Source organism: Chiloscyllium plagiosum, unplaced genomic scaffold, assembly GCF_037043375.1.
Source record: "Chiloscyllium plagiosum isolate Xiang-an unplaced genomic scaffold, Cpla_swu_hap1 HiC_scaffold_2, whole genome shotgun sequence".
In the NCBI taxonomy this organism is placed as follows: Eukaryota; Metazoa; Chordata; class Chondrichthyes; order Orectolobiformes; family Hemiscylliidae; genus Chiloscyllium; species Chiloscyllium plagiosum.
In genome coordinates, this window is record NW_028270140.1 from 54,278,823 (window position 1) to 54,301,341 (window position 22,519).

The 22,519-nt window shown below is 40.5% G+C and overlaps 1 protein-coding gene across 19 annotated transcripts in view; it reads right to left on the bottom strand.

Annotated features, from left to right (window-relative positions):
- The window catches only part of mpdz (multiple PDZ domain crumbs cell polarity complex component), a 368,137-nt gene that overhangs the window by 33,303 nt on the left and 312,315 nt on the right, over window positions 1-22,519 (bottom strand). For all 19 annotated transcript variants that reach the window (XM_087996853.1, XM_087996875.1, XM_087996857.1 and 16 more), the window contains 5 exons: window positions 19,763-19,837; window positions 17,095-17,266; window positions 13,880-14,025; window positions 9,713-9,796; window positions 4,920-5,113 (listed from right to left, as the gene is read on the bottom strand). In XM_087996853.1, coding sequence (XP_087852979.1) covers window positions 4,920-5,113; window positions 9,713-9,796; window positions 13,880-14,025; window positions 17,095-17,266; window positions 19,763-19,837 — 671 coding nt within the window. The remainder of the gene's footprint in view (window positions 1-4,919; window positions 5,114-9,712; window positions 9,797-13,879; window positions 14,026-17,094; window positions 17,267-19,762; window positions 19,838-22,519) is intronic.

The window sequence follows — 22,519 nt, forward strand, 5'->3', positions numbered from 1 at the left end:
AACATTAAGTTAGTGAAGATTATTTAAGTCATCTGGTTTTGGTGAAAAATATTCCATAATGTCTAGGGTGAAATTGTTTATGAATCTATACCAAAAACATTGAATTGTCTGCATAGTGCAAAACCAGGAACATAAACTAAACGTCCATAAGGCAAAGCATTGTTTTTTTATATATAAATGGAAAGAAAAATCAGGTGGCAGTTTTGTTTTACAAACTTGTAGTCTGATCTCAATTTTCACTGCATCCTGATATTATGGACCAGATTAGATGCCCTCAAAATATATTAAGAAGGTAGCATTGACCCTAAATTTTCTTATTTCAAAGGTAAGTGCTGTGTTCTAAATACAATTTGAGTAGTTAAACTACTAACCATTAAGTAAAACACAATTTATTCAACACTATAGTTAAAATACAAAAGAAAGTAGAATGTGGAATAATTTAACTCTACTGGAAAACTTAACAGAATAATAGATACAGTAACTATTACTAATTAACTATTCCAATTTCGTAACATAAACACAACCTTGGCAAAAGGCAAATTGAGAAAACAGCTTTGTCTCACATGCAATCCCGTCACCTAGGAAAAGAAACCAGAGCTTTTGGCTATAATCGGGAGACAGAAAAAAAAACCTTCCATTTCTTCAAGACCCCAATAGCAACTGCTACTGAAACTAAAAGTCCCTGCTTCTATGGGTAGGAGCTTGACCACTCCCATTCAGGCTGCTTTTATTATTCCAACTTTAAAAGAAAAACACCCAAGGTTTCGCAAGTTGTTTATCTTCTCATAATCTGCTTGACACCTGTCTCCCAACCTCTGTCTGTAAAAGAAACTGGGACTAAACCACAGCATCATCACACTGGATATACATGTGCCCAGATATGGACCCAGGAAAATCTCACCTCATCTACAAAATATACATTGGATATAACATGAAATATACTAATTATAAGACATTGATAAATAAGAATTGCTGAAAATGATTTATTCTAGTGGCATGTGTTATCTGAGACTTGTTATAGCTGAATAGTGACAGATACACAGATGGTTCAAATATCTGCTACAGATTATCTCAGTTTCCAAAAAAAAATTATTTACATTAAATCTGAAAGTGACCTTCAGAAGTGTCACTACCAACCAGTCTGGTCAAAATCAAAGGCAAGTCTGTACCGATCCCACATCTACTGCTCTCTAAAATGCCCACACAGCATCAAATCAATACTCTGCTTCCTTATCAATTTGTGCTTTTGTTCTTATCTTTCATTGTGAGGCAATGCTTGCCAGACAGGCAGCCAGAGAATGTTGGGTACCTGAAAGTAGAAATGCAGAGTAAGAGGATTCTAACCCTAATTAAAGAGGGTGAAAGAACTGAAGGTGTTTGGAAAGCAATGACTGCTGTGGCAATAATTTGGAATGCTGTCTCTTACAACGTGTTCAGGAGTTGCAGTTGTGTCAGCCTTATGTCAGGCCTCTAAACATTGTGACTGGGACAATGAGGGACATCTAGAGTCGAGAGTGTGGTGCTGGAAAAGCACAGGTCAGGCAGCATCCAAGGAGCAGGAGAATCGATGTTTTGAGCATAAGCCCTTCATCAGCAATAAGGCCCGTCTAGCCTATCAGCCTCAATCCACCATTCAATGGAACCACAGCTGATCTGAAATCTAACTCCATGTACCTGATTTTGCTCCATATCCTTCAATAATTATGGACAGCAAAAAAAAATTAACCAGTCTTGGATTTCGTCAGAAATCACATCACCAGATTATAGGAGAAAGTGAGGACTGCAAATGCTACAGATTAGATTCTAAGAGAGTAGTGCTGGAAAAGCACAGCCGGTCAGGCAGCATCCGAGCAGCAGGAGAGTTGACATTTGGGATATAAGTTCTTCATCAGGAATGATGCTTGTGGGCCAATGGGGCTGAGACAGAAATGGGAGGGGGGTGAGCAGCTGGAAATGTGATAGGTAGCTGAAGGTGGGGGCGGAAGTGACAGGTCAGAGAGGAGGGTGGAGCAGGTAAATTTCTGTCTGATGTGAAAGGATCCTTTGGGGCCATGGATGAAGGTGTGGGCGGAGGTGTGGGGCCAGATTTTCCACTTCCTATGATGGCAGGAGAAGGTGCTGGGAGGGGAGGATGGGTTGGCGCGGGGTGTGGACCTGACAAGGGAGCTGCGGAGGGAATGGTCTCTCCTACAAACCCACCAACTCCGCAGCTATCTGGACTATACCTCCTCCCATCCTGTAAAAACATTATCCCTGACTCCCAAATCATCCGCTTCTGCTGTATTTGCTCCTAAGAGGACCAATTCACCTTCAAACAGTCCAGATCGCTTCCTACTTCAAAGACTGCAATTTCCTCTCCCACATGGTCAACAATGCCCTCCAGTGGATCTCCTCCACTTCCCACACCTCCGTCATTGAATCCTACCCCTCCAACCACAACAAGGACAGATCCCCCTGGTCCTCACCGTCCATCTCACCAACCTTCCGATGCATCGTCCTTGACCGTTTCAGCCACTACAAATAGACCGCACCACCAGGGATATATTTCTCTCCCCACCCCTATCTGCGTTCCAGAGAGACAATTCCCTCCTTATCAGGTCCACGCCACGGTCCCCCCCACCCGGCATCTTCCACTGCCATCACAGGAGGTGCAACACCTGTGTCCACACCATTTCCTTCAACTCCGTCCAAGGCCCCAAAGGATCCTTCCACATCCGACAGAAGTTTACCTGTACTTTCACACACATCATCTACTGCACAACTTGCAGCTGGGACACCCACACCAACCAACCCCACGCCCTGTAGCTGAACACTTTAACTCCCCTCCCACTCCCCCAAGTACATGCAGGTCCTGGGCCTCCTCCATCGCCAAACCCTGACCACCTGACGCTTGTAGGAAGAATGCTTCATCTTCTGTCTTGGGACACTTCAACCACAGGGGATCAATGTGGAGTTCACCAGTTTCCCCATTTCTCCTCCCCACACCTTATCCCACTCCCAACCTCCCAACTTGGCACTGTCCTACCTATCCATCTTCCTTCCCACCTATCTGCTCCACCTTCCTCTCTGACCTATCACTTTAACCCCCACCTTCATCTACCTATTGCATACCCAGCTACCTTAACCCCTGCCCCAATCCTCCCATTTACATCTCAGCCCCCTTGGCCCCCCAGCCTTATTCCTGATGAAGGTTTATACCCGAAATGTCCACTCACTTGCTCATCGGATGCTGCCTGACCGGCTGTGCTTTTCCAGAATGACCCTCTTCGTCACCAGGTTATAGTCCAACAGATTTATTTGAAATCACAAATTTTTAGAGAGTAGCCCCTTCATCAGATTTTAACCAGACAGTTACCAGCCCTTTTAATGCATCTCAATCTTCACTTCCAAGGAATCGTTTAGAGCAGCGATTTGAAGTTTTCTTGGATTGTAATTAGTTCAGGATTATGTTGCTGACAGTTTTGAAACTGCTTTCTATCTACTGTAACCAACTTTGCCCTTCACACCTTCTTCCAGCCCACTTTTCCATCTACTCTCACATTGCAGCATCCATCTCAACCTACAGTCTCTTAAACTCCCAACACTCCTCTTTACAGGCTCATTCTCCAACCCCATGTAGCCACACATGGTGTCCATCCACACTCTGGATCCAGCTAAAGACATTCTTGATCCCAGCTGCAGCTGCAAGTAAACATTGAACCTGGCATTGACTAAACACAATCCCCAACCGTGAATGCAGCTACCAGTGACTTCTAATTCTGGTCTTGGCTAAAGGAAAGTCGTTAGTCTTTACCAAGCACAACTGGGCCACAGTTAAAGGTGGATCCCCTCATCTCAGCCTTGACTACAGGAGGTTTCCTGTATCCTAGCCTCAGCTAAATGTGGCCTCCCCTATCCCAGCCTCAGGTAAAAGTGGCCTTCCCCATCCTGGCCTTGTGTAAAGACATGTCCCCGAATGCAATTGTAGCCAAAGGTGGCCCTAACTAAGCATACCTTTGTTCCTGACCAAAAGTACTTATAATCATGATCAAACGTGTCATCAATCCTGGCCTTAGCTCAAGTCAGTCCCTAAGCCTGTACTGCACTCAAGGCAGGCAGGCCCTGTGATTCAGTAAGTGGCTTCCACACTGCTCTTACTCTTCTATAATAGTTGTTGCCAATAGATTCACCAGTCTCTGGCAGGAGAACTCTTCGATTAGAACAGTAGCTCCTCACCATTCTCTTCCATTCGATTTTCTCTGATTGCTTGGCCTTACAAGTGGATATTTTCAGTTGGGAGGTTTGAGAGTTAGCTCGCTTGCTGCCCCAAATGTTTGGAGGTTTGGTTGGAATTCTGGAAACACTAAGATATAGCTTGGAAATAGCACAGACAGAGAATTGGCAAAGTGATGTAGAACAGTTGAAACTATGGCAGACGGCTATCAGAAACCAACAGGAGTATGATTGAAAGGCCACTCATCAAGAATGTGAGTGAGACCTAACCTTGATCTGGGCAATTCCACAAACTTGAGCTGTTGAAAGACCTCAAGAGATCTTCCAACTGAGTGGAAAAACCAAACTGAATTGTAGAATGCAAACCTTGGTGAATGAATCTTCGAGGCCCTGTCATGCATAAGGGATCTCTAACATGGAGGCAAATGCAGAAAAGCAGTTAAAATGTCAGTGTTTGTTGAGGTTTTCCAATCTGAAGCAGATGTACTTATAAACTATGTAATTCAGTTTTGTTTAACTCTCGTACAGTGAAGTATTTTTTATTTGAAACATGAAATCTTATGGAGTAGTTATTTTAGATAATATGAGAAGTGTGAATTTCTCCTTAAACACTGTTGGTCTCTGTGAAAATCATCATACGAGGAAATTTACAAATTATTATTTTGCACAATCAGATTTGAATCTAGTGAATAGAATTTCTTTGATACCTTTTTCCAACAATACTGAGTCCAAGACCTTTCCCTAGTTTCTTGTGCAATTCAACAATCAGCAAATCATACATATCTTCCTCCTTATAATGGCCTTCATCCCTGTAGACTGTCAGACGTACTTTTTGAGGAATTTGTCTCAGAACATTTATTGCTTCGTCATGAGTGGCAACTCTCAAATCAATTCCATTAACCTATAGAAATATAATGAAATGTTAAATGAAGATATCATTATCATACTAAAAGAAAGACCGGCAGCATAATTGGGCAAATATGTTGACTTTGACAAGATGAAATTATGGCCGTGTTTCTTCATATGTAGCCTTGACTACTTTTCTCACCAAGGTGGTAAAAACAATGACTGTAGATGCTGGAAACCAGATTCTGGATCAGTGGTGCTGGAAGAGCACAGCAATTCAGGCAGCATCCGACGAGCAGCAAAATCGACGTTTCGGGCAAAAGCCCTTCCTCAAGTGATCGTCAGTCTTCCCTCTCACTCCCAGCATTTCCAACTCCAATGAACTCCCTTTCTCAACACTAAACAAAGAAGAGGACTCTTCCCTTGGAACCTTGAATATCTAATCCTGCTATTACACACTCACCTTGTGTTTGTCAGTTAGGGACAAGAGGCAGTATTTAAGTGAAGCATGGAAGTTAAATTTCTTCACACTTAGCACTCTGAATGGTTGTTTACTGTTGTCAAATATATCCTGAGTTCAAATCCATCATTTGATCCTCTGGGCTTGAGGTGCTATGAAATATAATCTACAATGGCCCTGATATTAAATGGATAAGCAAATAAGGTGCTAGGAAGCAAGGTCACAACTGCAAGACCCTCTGGGATCAGGTACATGGTTTCCTGTCCATCTTAAGAACAGTCACTCTCTTAAGTTACATGATGCAGTGTCCTACCTGACAACCAGTTAGATTAGGCGTGAACCATGGTGGGAGATCATAGTTGTGGTGACTGTTCCCACCATCTCATTGTGGGAGAAGCTTGGGACTGGAAACAAGAAGGTGAGAGATTGGGGCTGTGATCTGGAGGAGCTGGGGGTGGGGAGGTGTGACGTTGAGTCATGTTCTGGAAGTTGGGAGCATCATGATTCCCATTTTAATCAGGTTAGGAGAATGGACCACTATCTGGCAGATTGAGGTTAATGTGGATAAGTATGAGGTTATCCCAAGGAAAAATAAAAAGGCAAATTATTACTTAAATGGGAAGCAGAGGGATCTGAGTGTCTTTGTGCATGAATTGCGGTAAATGAAAGATCATCCAGCGAGGCTTTGTGGGTAAAGCTAAAAAATAAGAAGGAGATGGTGACATTATTGGTGTTGTACTATACGCCCCCAAATATTCAACAGGAATTAGAGGAACAAATATGCAGGGAGACTGGGGAGACTTGCAGGAGCAATAGGGTTGTCAAAGTAGAGGATTTTAATTTTTCTAACATAGACTGTGGCTGCCATAATGTCAGGGGTTAGATGGGATGGAATTTGTTAAGTGGGTTCAGGAAAGTTTCCTTAAGCAGTATGTAGAGGGTCCTACTCGGAAGGGGACAAAACTCAACCTACTCTTGGGAAATAAGGTAGGAGAGGTGACGGAGGTGACAGTGGAAGAGCACTTTGGGACCAGTCACCATAGTTCTATTAATTTTAAAACAGTTATGAAGAGGAACAAAACTCTCCACAGATCCAAGTTCTAAATGGGGCAAGGCAAGTTTTGATGGAATTAGACTGGAGCTTGCAGAGGCTGATTGAAGTACTTGTTTGCAGGCAAAGGGACCTTTGGCAAGTGAGAGATCTTTAAAAGTGAGATAGCTAGAGTTCAAGATCCATATGTTCGTCTAAGGATGAACGGCAAGGTTGACATGAATAGGGAAGCCTGAATGGCAAGAGATATTGAGGCTTTGACCAGAAAAATGTAGAGGGCATGGCTCAGGTACAGGCAACTTGGATCAACGTAATCCCTGGAGGTATATAGGGGATACAGGAGTTAACTGAAAAAGGAAATCAGGTAGGAGGGTGAAAAGGGGGCATGAGATAGCCTTGGCTGAGAAAATTAGGGTGAATCCAAAGAGGTACTTTATGTATATTAAATGAAAAAGAACAACTAGAGAGAATAGGTTCCCTCAAGGACCAAACTGGACATGTATGAGTAGAACTGAAGGAAATGGGTGAAGTCCTTAATGAATATTTCTCGTCTACGTTTATTGTGGAACAAGTCATGAAGATTTGGGAACTTGAGGATGTTAGTGGTCAAATATAGGGGACAGTTTATATCACAGTAGAGGAGGTATTGGATGCATTAGAATGTATGAAGGTGGATAAATCGCCTGGTCCTGATCAAATATATCCAAGAACACTGCAAGAGGCTGGAGAAGAAATTGCAGGGGCCCTGGCTAATATTTTTGTATCATCATTAGCCACGGGTGAGGTCTGAGAAGACTGGAGGGTAGCGAATGTTGTGCTCTCATTCAAGAAGAGCGGCAAAGAAAAACCTGGGAACTACAGAGCAGTTAGCCTAACATCTGTATTGGGTAAGTTACTTGAGAAGATTCTGAGAGATAAGATATACATGCATTTGGAAAGACAGGGTTTGATTAGGGATAGTCAGAATAGCTTTGTGCATGGGAGATCACATCTCACAAATTTGTTAGTGTTTTTTGATGAAGTGATCAGGAAGGTTGACAAGGACAGAGTGGTAGACGTAGTCTATATGGATTTCAGTAAGGCCTTTGATAAGTTTCCACATGGTAGGTTGCTCTGGAAGGTTATATCACATGGAATCCAGGGAGAGCTGGCAAATTGCATTCACAATTGGCTTGATGGTAGGAAGCAGAGGGTAATAGTGGAAGGATGCTTGTCGGACTGGAGGCCTGTGACTAGTGGTGTGCCTCAGGGGTCAGTGCTGGGCCCATTGCTGTCTGTTATCTACATCAATGATTTGGATGAGAATGTACGAGGCATGATTAGTAAGTTTGCAGATGACTGTAAAATAGGAGGTATCGTGGACAATGAAGAAGGTTACCAGGAGTTGCAGCAGGACCTTGATCAGCTGGGGAAGTGGGCCAAGAAACAGCATATGCAGGTTTAGAGAAGTCTGAGGTCTTGCATTTTGGAAAATCAAATGAACATAGGAGTTTTATGGTGAAAGATAGGGCCTTAAGGAATGCAGTGGAACAGAGGAACCTTGGGAGTTCAGGTGAATGGTTCTTTGAAAGTGCAGTCACAGGTAGACAGGGCATAATGAAGTTTTTGGTACACTGGCCTTCATCAGTCAGGGCACCAAGTATAGAAGTTGGGAAGTTATTTGGCAGTTGTATCGAACATTGGTGAGGCTGCATTTTGAGTATTGCGTTCAGATTTGGTCACCTTTCTATAGGAAGGATGTTATTCAAGTGGAAAGTGTGCAGAATAAATCTTCAAGGATGTTGTCAGGACTCAATGGTCTGAGTTACAGAGAGGTTAGAGCATAGGAGACTGTGGGGGGATCTTATAGAACTATATATGGTCATCAGAGGCATGGATAGGATGAATGCACTCAGTCTTTTTCCCAGGGTTGGGAATCAAACACTAGGGGGCATTAGTTTAAGGTTAGAGGGGAAAGAATAAAAGGGAACCTAAGGGGACACTTTTTTAAACAGAGGCTGATATGCATATGGAACGAGCTGCCAGCAGAAGTGTTTGTACATTAATAACATTTAAAAGCCATTTGGACAAATACACGGATAGGAAAGGTTTGGAAGGATATGGGCCAGGTGTAGGGAAATGGGGAGAGTGATTGGATATTTGGTCGGCGTCGACCGGTTTGGATCAAAGGACCTGTCTCTGTAGGACTCTATGACTCGAAGTGCGTATGCAGGTGCAGTATATAATAAGGAAGAAAACTGGAATTCTGGCATTTGTTGCAAAAGGACTAGATTATAAAAGTTGCATTGCTACAATTATATAAAATGAATAGTACTCAACATAAATTGAACAACTTAGATATATTGGTGAGACCACATTGGGAATATCATGTCCAGTTTTGGTCTCTGTACTTGAGGATGGATGTGTAGGCACTACAGACAGTTCAGAGGAGGTTCACAAGGTTGATTCCAGGGATGAAAGGGCTATCATATGAGATGTAGTTGAACAGCTTGGGCTTGTACTCACTGCAGTTCAGAAGAATTAGGTATATAAAATGCTAAACAGGATTGATAAGGTGCACATTGAACAAATGCTTTCTCTTGTGGGGCAATCTTGAACAAGAGGGCATAGATATGGAATGAGAGGAAGTAGGTTCAAAACTGAGATGAGGAGAAATCACTTCTTTCAGAGAATCTGTGGAACTCACTGCCACAGAGTGCAATGGAGGCAGACCAGGTTAAAGAAAGAAATAAGTACGTTTCTGATTAGAAGTGGGATATAAAGAGCTATGGAGATCAGGCAGGAAAGTGGAGTTGACACCAGGATAAGATTAGCCATAATCATGTTAAATGGTGGAGGGGGCCCAAGGCTGAATTGTCCAGTCCTGCTTCTAGTTCCTATGTTCCTATGAAAATTTCCTTGAAGTAGATGATTGATCATGATTTTGATGATGGTATAGATTCGAGAGGTTGAATTACCCACCTTGGTATTTCATTCAAATACTTTTGATTTAGCCTTTCTCATGAATTTAAAGATTTGACGAAATTTATGCTCAATTTAAAAAATTAATGATGTTGCATGATAAACGTTGCAATGCAACTGCTTGGTTTTCTCAGTCACAACCTAACATCAGTAAATTAGTTTTCAAGATTATCCTTCTTTACCTCCAATATCTGATCTCCAGCCCACAATCTGCCATCTTTGGCTGCAGCTCCTTCTTCATAGACTTCGTGAATAATTATGGTACCCTGCAAATACAATTCAGATCAAACAGTACTTGATATAAATTGAACAACTGATATATGTTTGATAGACTATTTCCAAAACCTCAAAATCTGTTAGTATATACACATTTGCTCCCAATTGCAGATCAGCAGCACAAGTATTAAATATGTATAAACAGCATGAAGAAATTTTTAATGAAAGAAAATAGGTGCCGTTAGTTGAAAGGTATCAGCTACTACACTACCCATGAATCTGCCATAACTCGGTATTAAATATTTACAAAGTTTTAAGGAAATTCTGAGTTGTAATAATAAACATCTATCTCCTGAGTCCATCCATTAACTACAATAATCTCTTTGGTTTCACCAAGTTGATTTAATTTGCTCAACATTAATTCGTTATAAACTCTAAAGGAATACTTGACTTATTTTGAACATGAGCATTACATAGGCCCGTTCCCAATCTATAGTTAACTCCCTCAATGACATTGTCTCACGAAGCTTCTCTCCAGTCTTTGATTCTTGGAGATGAATTCCATCTGGCACTGGATTAATTGGTATTGAGCCTTCTAGCCTGTATTAAGACCTTCAATGTTGTTATCCAAGTAGTTAGGTTTACAGGTAATTTCCATCTGCTGATGGCATGCCTTTCTTGTCATTCTTTTGTTTTCATAATTCTTATTACCTTGGGCTCAATCTTTGTTTTACATGATTTATGATTCTCATTTTCTATTTGACTGTTTAGTGTGTTCATTGTTAACAAAATGCTTTTCAATTTAAGTGCAGGGTTGAGATGTTACACTGTGTTCCACACAGTGATTTAAACAATTCTGAAGTACCAGGAGGTAGAATTTCAATCCCAGTTTCACAATGACGGATATCCACGGACATTGTTACTAACTTATGTTAGTAACATGTTTTGTGATCTGCTAAGATGCTGAAACTTGAAAAATTGTAAACCTCATCCTAATTCACCCATTTCCACTTTATTTGGAATGGGGAAAGGAACTGGTACACAAGCCATTCCCAAGATGCAAATCATCAATTTAAACAAAGCAATGTGATCAGTAGCCTCAAAGTTTAAATACATTGCAGGATTAACTTTGAGCACATGGGTTTCCAAAGATCCTGGCTAACCCAGCAGTAAAACTGAGGCAGGAGCAACTTCAAGGTAAAGCTACTGACCTCTTCAACACAGCTTGCACGTTAGGAGCAGGTGTGCAGCCTGGAAAACAAGCAAGCTACTCGCCTTAGTTCACACTTCTCCACTCAAATACGACTACGCATATGGAATTGGATTCTCTGGTTTTAAGAATTGTGTCTTCCCATCTACTGGATCAGGAACTGAACCCTCTCAGGATCAAGCTTCAAACTTGATGGATCAATTTTCCTATCCAGATTGAGCCTGTTCCAGAGTGGTTTCCATCCAACTAGCAGGCAATCCTATCATTCAGGCTGACAACTTTAGACAGGACCCCTGGTGGAAAGCGATGCACACGGTGGACTTAAAACTCCACAACATGCAGTGAAAACCTTTTCCATTCAAAGCTCAAATATTAGATTAGATTAGATTACTTACAGTATGGAAACAGGCCCTTCGGCCCAACAAGTCCACACTGACCCGCCGAAGGGCAACCTACCCAGACCCATTCCCCTACATTTATACCTTCACCTAACACTATGGGCAATTTAGCATGGCCAATTCACATAACACATTTTTGGACTGTGGGAGGAAACCGGAGCACCCGGAGGAAACCCACGCAGACACGGGGAAAATGTGCAAACTCCACACAGTCAGTCACCTGAGGTGGGAATTGAACCCGGATCTCTGGCACTGTGAGGCAGCAGTGCTAACCACTGTGCTACCGTGCCGTCCACATATTCTGGCTATGTTATTGGTTCCCATGAAAATTGGGTCACATTTTCATGTTTCTTGTGCGTTGATATAAAGAGTAACCTGAACACAGATGTGGAGTGAAACTGGCAGTGAGGTTCTTGCATACTTAAGGGAAATCAACCAAGTTTCCATCTATTGAAGCTAACAGATTGAAATGGGCAAGCTCTGCTAAACACATGCAATCCTCCAAGACCTAACTTCTTCTATGGACTTTTCACACGCAGCAAAATAAAAATAATATTTATCCTCGAGCATTTCAAGCTCCTGAAGCCACCAGTCTTCCGAAAGATTCCTTCACATTGTAGATGAGCTGTATAATTTCAAAATAGTACACAAATACAAAACAATATTGCTAGAACATTTTCATCTGCGGGGGAGATTTTAGATCAATTCTAATAGTTAATGGGCTTTCTTCCTAAATAAGCATATAATACCAATCAATACTACTAGACCAGATGAGGCTGAGGTTCACAAAGATAATATTAACGATTCTGGAAAGTGTGAAAATAATTAAGTCCCATGGGCCGGAAGGGATTTAACATAGGATTCTCTTGGAAGTCAGGGAGGAGGCTACAGAGCCTTTGGTTTTGATCTTTATGTTGTCATTGTCTACAGGAGGATAGCAAATGTTGCCCCCTGGTTCAAGAAGGGGAGTAGAGACAATCCTGGCAATTATAGACCGGTGAGCCTTACTTTGGTTGTGGATAAAGTGTTGGAAAGGGTTATAAGAGATAAGATTTACAATCATCTAGAGAGGAATACGTTGATTAGGGATAGTCAACCTGGTTTTGTGAAGGGGAGGTCGTGCCTCACAAAGCTTATTATAGTTCTTTGAGAAGGTGATCATCAGGTGGATGAGGGTAAAGCATGATTTGAGATGCCGGTGTTGGACTGGGGTGAGGGTAAAGCAGTTGATGTGGTGTATATGGATTTTAGTAAGGCGTTTGACAAAATTTCCCACAGTAGGCTATTGTAGAAAACACGGAGGCATAGGATTGAGGGGGATTTGGTGATTTTGGATCTGAAATTGACTAGCTGGAAGAACACAGGGGATGGTGATTGATGGGAGATGTTCATCCTGGAGTTCAGTTACTAGTGGTGTACCGCAAGGATCTGTTTGGGGTCACTGCTGTTTATCATTTTTATAAACGATCTAGATGACAGTATAGAAGGATGGGTTAGTAAATTTGCGGATTACATGAAGGTTAGTGGAGTTCTGGATAATGCGAAGGATATTGCAAGTTACAGAGGGACAAAGATAAGCTGCAGAGCTGGGCTGAGAGGTGGAAAATGGAGTTTAATGTGGAAACGTGTGAAGTGAATGACCTTGGAAGGAGCAACAGGAATAAGGAGAACTGGGCTAATGGTAAGATTATTGGTAGTGTGGATGAACATAGAGATATCAGTGTCCACGTGTGTAGATCCTTGAAGGTTGCCACCCAGATTGATAGGGTTGCTAAGAAGGCATATAGTGCATTGGCTTTTATTGGTAGAGGAACTGAGTATCAGAGCCACAAGGTCATGTTACAGCTGTACAAAACTCTGGTGTGGCCACACTTGGAGTGTTGCATGCAGTTCTGGTCACCACATTAATGGAAGGATGTGGAAGCTTTGGAAAGGGTTCAGAGGAGATCTACTAGGATGTTGCCTGGTTTGGAGGGAAGGTCTTGTGAGGAAAGGCTGAGGGACTTGAGGCTGATTTCATTAGAGAGAAGTAGGTTGAGAGGTGACTTAATTGAGACATATAAGATAATTAGAGGGTTAGATAGGGCAGATAGTGAAGCCTTTTTCCTCAGATGGTGATGGACAGCACGAGGGGACATAGCTTTAAACTGAGGGGTGATAAACACAGAACAGACGTCAGAGGCAGTTTCTTTACTTAGAGAGTAGTAGGGGTGTGGAATGCCTACCTGCAACTGTAGTAGACTCGCCACCTTTAAGGGCATTTAAATCGTCATTGGATAAACATATGGATGAAAATAGAATAGTTTAGGTTGGATGGGCTTCAGATTGGTTTCACATGTCAGTGCAACATCGAGGGCCAAGGGGCCTGTAATGCACTGTAATGTTCTATGTTCTAATACTTACAATAGATTTAGCAAACAATACACTCAACGTAAATGAACTGCTTCATAAAATAACTAGTAAGAGGTATTTTGAAAACTACAGACACTAGAATTTAGGGGATTAAATGCATCAAATGTACTCACCAATAACGTATCTGCTCCTCCAACAATACTCAGCCCAAGTCCAGTACATCCTTTTGAAATTTCAATTGTTGTTTCTCGTCCAGGGACAATTGGGCAAGAGGATATATCGAAAGATGAAGAACCAGGAGATGAAGCTCTGCTTGATCCTTTATTCATAATGAAAACAAATTTTGTTCTCGTTATGCGAAATGAGCAGAATACAAACTATTTGACTCAAAAATGTGCTTATTGATAAATACCGTGTATATTTGGAGAAGTGATGAAATAACCTCTTCTGTAAGGTATGAAAAACCCTGGTGGAGGGCTTCTTTTCAGCATCTTACTCACAATAATGCACAGCAGACGATTCATGCATCAGACTTAAAATGCTGATACTTAGAAGAAGTTTCACCTTGGACATGATGATCAGTCACTGTACTCTTAATTCCTGACATTTATAGGTGGAAAATACTGAAGTCTGAAACATTGCCAAGCAATAAGTGCTCACAAAGTTAAGCTTGGTACAAATACTGAAATTTCTTTCAATCAATCAATGGTTTTCCCCAAACCAACAAAAGTGTTTTTTATTTTGATTTGCATGTTCCTTCCGCAGGTTTCTTTTAACTTAAGCTATTTTTCATAATGTCCGAATTATGACTAAAAATATGCTGCAAGGACTGTGACAAACACTACATTGGATAGACGGGCAGAAAACTAGTCACCAGGATACACAAACACCAACTAGCCACCAAAAGACCTGACCCAACTAGCCACCAAAAGACCTGACCCACTATCACTGGTATCCTTAGACAAAGAAGGACACTACTTTGAATGGGACAAAACATCCATCTTAGGACAGGCTAAATAGAGACATGCATGGGAATTCCTAGAGACCTGGCATTCAAACTGGAACTTCATCAATAAACACATTGATATGGACCCCATTTAGCAACCCCTGAGAAAAAGAACCAGAGATGATATCACCCACCTTAACAGACCAAGACACATAAATAGAAAGCAGGACAGAACACCAGCACTTCACTGGAGGTTCACTGATGATGTTATCTAGCATGGTGACGAAACTTCTGAAAACAAACCTTCCTGCTCAGCGTGCAAACTTACAACCTGAGCCTCATCCTGAGCTACAAATTTTCTCAAAAATTGCAAATGTCTAAATTATTTTAAGATAGTATTTTTATTCATGCCCTCTTCTGTGGATGTGGATGTGGACATGGGGTTGGTTCACCATAGAGGTACAGCTATTCTAGCATCTACAATTATAGCACAAGTATTCTCGTTATCATGCTTCATATTAAGATAAAACATTTTTTATACATCCTGCAACCTAGCAGTCTCTAAAAAAAAAACTGTTGACAAAATACACCAAAACCAGAAAAAGGAGAAAAGAAAAATAGTACAAACATGCATTGATTGTTCCTGTATCCAATGTGACATATGCAAATTGATGTTTTTGGCACATGTAGACACCTCTCATTTTTGACACAAAAAAACTCACAAACAGGCAGAACAGATGCTTGTGTTTCATTCCTTAGTAATATGATTAAGGGAATATTTCAGATAACATAAATCACCATTAAAATTACAGTCCAACAGGAAGAAAAATTTCAAGAATCCACTATCCATGATTAACCAGAAATGTTAAAGACAATACCAAACTTAAAGAAAAAAATGCGCAATAAAAGATAGCAGGTCAGAAGATTGGACGAAAAATAGAAACAGCTAAAAAGAAAAATTAACTGTTTGAAAGAAAGCTAGCCAGAAATATAAAAAATGTTCGCATGAGTTTCAATAAATATTTAAAGACTGAAACAGTTAAAGTAAGCATTGGTACAATAGAAACTGAGACTGGAGAAAGGCAAAACAGTAAATAGCACTACTGCCTCATAGCATCAGGGACCCAGGTTTGATTCTAGCCTTGGGTGACTGCGTGCAAGGAATTTACATGTTCTCCCAATGTCTGCATGGGTTTTCTCCAGGTGCTTTGGTTTCCACCCAGTCAAAAGATGTGCAGGTTAGATGGATTGTCCACGATAAATTGTCCACTAGTGCCCAGGGATGTGTAGGCTAGGTGAATTAGAAATGTGCACTTACGGGGATAAGGTGGGTCTGGGTGGGATGCTGTCCAAGAGCCTGTGCAGATTCGATGGGCCAATTTGGCCTTTGAACTGTAGGGATTTTATGATTCTATAATTAGCAATGGAAAATGGCAAAGGAATACGGCAGATATTGATATGTTAATTTTAGTTTTCCAAAACACCCCCTTTCAATGACAGTTGCCGGGGTTGTGTGTGTGTGTGTGTGTGTGTGTGTGTGTGTGTGTGCTCGTGTGTCTGTGTCTTATAAGCAAAGTCCAAACTAATATCTATTCAACCATGTCAGTCTTTGATATTTCTTGTAGAAGCTATGCCACAAAAGTATCCAAAGCTCACTGAATTGCAGAAAGAGCCAGAAATGCAACAAACACAACAGTATTTTCTATCTGCAAGGTGGGTGATCCTTGCAGATGCCATCCTAATACTTAAAGAGATCTTGTAGTTGCCTTAAAACAGGTAGTACAGAGCTCTATTTCTCCCCATTCTCCATGTTACATGGCACAACACATACTAATATTTTAAGGTATGGCTTTCAGTAAAACAGGGAGTTAATGAATGTAATGATTCTATAATAAATAAAATTATGATTTTAGAAGCGTTTCAAGGATATTGTGTAATAAAAAGATTTGGACAACAGATTGTTGAGATCTTTTGTTATTACTTTAGGCATCCAAACTCTCAAATCCATTGAAACCTTTTCTATTCTCAATTTGTACTCATTTTGTGGACTAGTGTTCTGTATCCAAATATTTCGTTAGAACTTCAGCCTATATAAAGGAAAGCCTGACAAAATGTCTTTTCAGGCTGTTAATTTACAAGTGAAAAATAACAACTGGCATTTGTAGAATCCCTTAAACATAATGAATCAATGTGTTCTCAATGAACGTTATCAGACAATATTTTATACTGAGCAAGAAGTGACCTTAGGTCAGGTACCCGAAAGTTCACTCAAAGAGGTAGCTTTCAAGTGCTAAGCAACAGGAAAACATGGAGCGAGTTCGGGAAAAAATTCCAGACCGCTGTTGAAAGCACAGCCACCAATGGAGAGGCAAAGAAAATCAAGGGATGCATAAGAGGCTAAATATACTTTACATTGAATGTATGTACTTAAATATTGCTTACCCTTATTGTTGCAATCTGTATCAGCTGATTCAGCAATATTCTGTACTGAAGGAGGCTGAATGCTTTTAGACTCGAATGGAGCAGTGGAAACGGGTGATGTCTGTACATTCACTTCATCCAAACTGATGGTTAGTTTTACAGTATTCTTTGCTTTTTTCAGCAAATTTATAACCTAGGAAAATCCCAGCAATTTATTAATGCTCACATGTAAATAATATAAATTAATTGCTTCGCATTAAAAAATGACATGATACTGATAAAAAGAACCAATTTATTTCATAGTAATTAACTTCGGATTATCATGCAACAAGCTTAAAGCAACAATATTAAAATAAGTAATTCCTCAATGTTGCTGGCATTACATGCCATCATGAACTGCATTGGTGCCACCCAGCGTCCTATCTACTGGAAGCAAAATTAATTAGCTCAATGCAGATAACAGTCATGAGATAGGGGCAGACATAAGAAACACAGTAACTTCAAAGGTGACCAGTGTGTTAAGAACAATAGAAGGAAAAAAAACTCATCTCAACTTGAAACAGCAGAGGAAAAATGAAATTTGAGGCATCAATGGGTAACAATGACCATAATGAAGTTTAGGATGATCTTGGACATATCAGTGCATTGAAATTCAGATATAATACTAAACTTGAAAAAAGCAGATTCAAAGGATGAACTGAAATGATTTAACACTCAAATGAATCTTAACTGAGAGAAAAGTGTATTGCCTGAGGACCTTTTTTTAGCTGAAGCCCATCAGTGGGATGAAACTTCCTTTTACCAAATATTCATCAAGAACTGTAAAATGCATACAAATTAATTGGTGCCTCAGCAAGGCCTTCTTTGAACAAATACAGCTATAGAGTATACAGCACATAGACTCTTCAGTCCAACTCATCCATGCCTACCAAGTTTCTCAAAATTAAACTAGCCCCATTCGCCTGTGTTTGGCTATATCCACCTATACCTTTCTTATTCAGGTACCTGTCCAAAGGTCTTTTACATGTTTTAACCGTAATGCATTCACCACCTCCTCTGATAATTCATTCCACATACACACCATCCTCTGTGTGAACGCATTACCCCTCAGGTCCTTTTTAAATCTTCCCCCTCTTACTTAAAACTATACTCTCCAGCTTCTTACACCCCTAACCTAGGAAAGAGAATTTGGCTATTCACATTATCTATGTCCCTTATGATTTGATAAACCTCTATGTAACCCCTCAATCTCTTATGCCCTAGGGAAACACGTCCCAACCTATCCAGCCTCGCCTTATAACTCAAACCAACTCAAACCTTCTAGTCCAAGTAACATCGTTGTAAATCTTTTCTGCACTCTTTCCTAAAGCAGGGCAACCAGAACTGTATACAATACTCACCAATGTCGAGTACAGCGACAACATGTACCAACTCCTATAATCAATGCTCTGACCAATGAAGGCAAATGTGCCAAACGCTTCTTCATCAACACTACTTTCAGGAACTATGATTTGGAGATGCCGGTGTTGGACTGGGGTATACAAAGTTAAAAATCACACAACACCAGGTTATAGTCCAACAGGTTTAATTGATGAAGGAGCGTCGCTCCGAAAGCTAGTGTGCTTCCAATTAAACCTATTGGACTATAACCTGGTGTTGTGAGATTTTTAATTCAGGAACTATGTAACTGAACTACAAGTTCTCCGTTCGACAACACTGCCCAGGGCCTACCATTAACTTTAAGTGCTGCCCTGGTTTGCCTTACGAAAATGCAACATCTTGCATTTAACTAAATTAAAATTCATCTGCCACTTCTTGGCTTATTGGCCCAGCTAATCAAGATCCTGTTGAACTCTTAGGTAACCTTCTTCATTGTCCATTATACGATCAGTTTTGGTCTCATCCACAAACATACTAATTGTGCTTCCCACATTCTCAGCCAAATCATTTATATAAATGACAAACATCAGTGGACGTAACACTAATCCTTGCTGGTCACAGGCCTCCAGTCTCAAAAATAACCCTCTACCACCACCCTCTGTCTCTAATCATCAAATCAATTTGCCAGCTCTCTCTGGATTCCATGCAATCTAATTTTACTAACCATACTATGAGGAACCTTGTCGAAGACTTTGTTAAAGTCCATGAAGACAAGGTCTACCACTCTGCCTTTGTCTATTTTCTTGGTTATATTCTCAAAAAAACTCAATCAAGTTTATGAGATACAATTTCCCATGCTTAAAACTATGCTGACTAGCCCTAATCAACCTTTGTCTCTCCAAATGCCTGTAAATTCTGTCTCTCAGAATCCCCTCCAACAACTTACTCACCACAGACATCAAACTCACCAGTCTATAGTTTCTGGGCTTTTCCTTGCAGCCTTTCTTAAATAAAGGCACAACATTAGCCTCATCCGTGGTTGTCAATAATTCAAATATCTCTGCTAGGGGCCCCGCAATTTCTTCGTTAACCTCTAACAATGCCCTGGAATACACTTGATCAGATACCATGGATCTATTTACCTTTATGCGTTTTAAGACCCTCAGCACCTCCTCTTCTGTAATGTGGACTCTTTCAAGTCATTACTATTTATTTTTCCCCGTTCACAATAGGAGAGCAACTATTAATTAAATGTGGTATTGAGAAGTGATTAGTTAATATGACAGACAAAATAGAATAATATAGATACCTTTTCAACAGGATAGCCTACAACGCGTTCATCATCCACGGCCAAGATACGATCCCCAACCTTAATCCTTCCATCCTATGGAAATGGAATCTATTAGACATTGATTCAGAGAACAACTTTCTTGTGTTATTTACAGGATTGTATTAGATGGGTAACACAGGAAGAGGCTATTCAGCCCAAACACTTCATGCCTCTGTTTAAAGTTCTTCTCAACTAAATCTATCACCATGCTCTATTTCCATTCTTCTTCATACACCTGACTAGCTTGTCCTCTAAGTGTATGTAGCTAATTTGCTTCAACCAGTCCCTGTGGTAGCAAGTTTAATCTCTATTGATGAGAAAGTTTCTTCTGACTTCCACAGCGGATGTCTTGATGACTCTCTTATACTGATGGCTTCTGGTCATGCTACTCTCTCAAAGAGACCACATTCTCTCTAGATCCACTCCAACATTGTTCCTTTCTCAGCTGCATGATGCACAACTATTTCATATCCAGTGATTAGCACACTGATCTTGGCAATGACTTCCAGTTCTATAAGTTGCTACCACATATGGACCTTGAAGGCTCATACAGCTAGAATGAAAATTAGAGGGAATGCTGATCCAATCTCTCAAAATCTTTCATAATTTTGAAGATCTCCCTCAAGTCACCCCTCAAGCATGGAAACGGACCCTTCCGCTCAACCAGCCCATGCCAAACATAATCCCAAACTAAACTAGTCCCATCTGCCTGCTTCTGGCCCCTATCCATCCAAACCTTTTGTATTCATATACTTATCCAACATTTTTTAAACAGTGTAACTGTTCACACATCCACCCACTTTTCAGGAAGTTCATGCCACACACGAAAGACCCTCTGTGTAAAATATTTCCCCTTTTGTTTTAATTTCTCTCCCCTCATCTTAAAAATGCAGCCACTAGTCTTGTAATCCCCTATCCTAGGGAAAAGGCAGCTCCCATTAACCCTATCAATACCTCTCACTATTTCACAAACTTCTATAAGGTCACCTCTCAACCTTGTACGCTCCAGTGAAAGAAGTCCCAGCCTTTCTTTATAACTCAAACCTTTCATACCCAGCAACATCCTGGTAAATCTCTTCTGAACCATCTCCAGCTTATTAATTTCCCTCCAATAACTGGGTGACCTGAACTGAACACAGTATTCCAGAACAGGCCTCACCAATGTATGCAGTACTCGGAGTATAGTTTATTCAAAGATCAATACAACAGTTCTGATCAAGTGTCTTCGGACTCAAAATGTTAACCCTCTTTTCTCCACACAGATGCTGCAAAAATTCTGCTGAACTTCTCTGGCAACTTCTCATGCCAACTAGCAATCGATTCTGACACTCATCTTTTACTCTTGTATATTAGTCTATTATGGGGCATCTTAATCATGGTCTTTAAAAATCCAATTAAATTGTATCTTCTGAATTTCCAACATTTACATTTTTTTGTTTCTACTTTTATTTCTAGTTGTGTTTTGCATTTTCTCCCTTAGTAGGGATTCCATTATTATTCCGACTACCAATTTTAAGATGACTGGTCTATAATTCCTTGGACAGGTTCTATTTTCCTTCTTAAATACATGCATTTTGTTAGCTGCCTGCCAGTCTTCTAGTACTACCCATTACTAATGAAAGTTCCTTTACTATCTCTTTCCTCGATTCTTTTAAAATGTGTGAATGTGATCCAACCTGTCCAGGGATTCTGTCCTCTTTCAGTTTGTTTAATTTAATATATTCCATTTATATTAAATGCACTTATGTCATTATTCAACTCATTACTCAATGTCATATTTGCCTGTTCTATTTCAATAATCAAGAATATTTATGAGGCCTCTTTAACATAGTAAGATTTCACAAAGCTGCCACAGGTGTGATAGAAAACCAACTATCATATTATAAGAAAATGTTATATGAAATGATCTTACTGCTGTTGAGACAATTTGGTCTCCGTGATACACACAAACGTAAGCTAACAACTTAACACATCTGCTACTATGCTTATCCCTTAATGGCTACAATCTTATCCTAGCCTTACTTATTGGTGTGCATGCAAAATCTGTCACTGTTTTGCTTGACTCTCATCGATATTTAACTTTGCAGTTCCTCTTTGTTTTCCTTTTTTATATATTTCTCTCCTGATCTCTGTGTCCTCTGTTATCTGTACACTTAATGCTTCTTTCCTTACCCTCAATAATCTTTTGTCTTTATTCATAAACGCAGTGTTTCAGTATATATAAAACATTATACATCTTTACTTAATTTAAGTGTAGTGCATAGCAATCTGTTCTCACAAAATAGTAAGCAGACAATGTTTCAAAACAAATGTCCCACATTGATGAAACTGTGCTGAAAGCTCATCATAAGTGCACTTTTAGTCAACACAATGAGAAGTTTGTCTATGTAATATTGATACATAGTTTGTGAGAAGATTTATAGCTCGGGTGCTCGTTGCTGTGGTTCTGTTCGCCGAGCTGGAAGTTTTTGTTGCAAACGTTTCGTCCCCTGTCTAGGTGACATCCTCAGTACTTAGGAGCCTCCTGTGAAGCGCTTCTGTGGTGTTTCCTCCGGCATTTATAGTGGCCTGTCCCTGCCGCTTCCGGTTGTCAGTTTCAGCTGTCCGCTGTAGTAGCTGGTATATTGGGTCCAGGTCAATGTGTTTGTTGATGGAGTTTGTGGATGAGTGCCATGCTTCTAGGAATTCCCTGGCTGTTCTTTGTTTCACTTGCCCTATAATGGTAGTGTTGTCCCA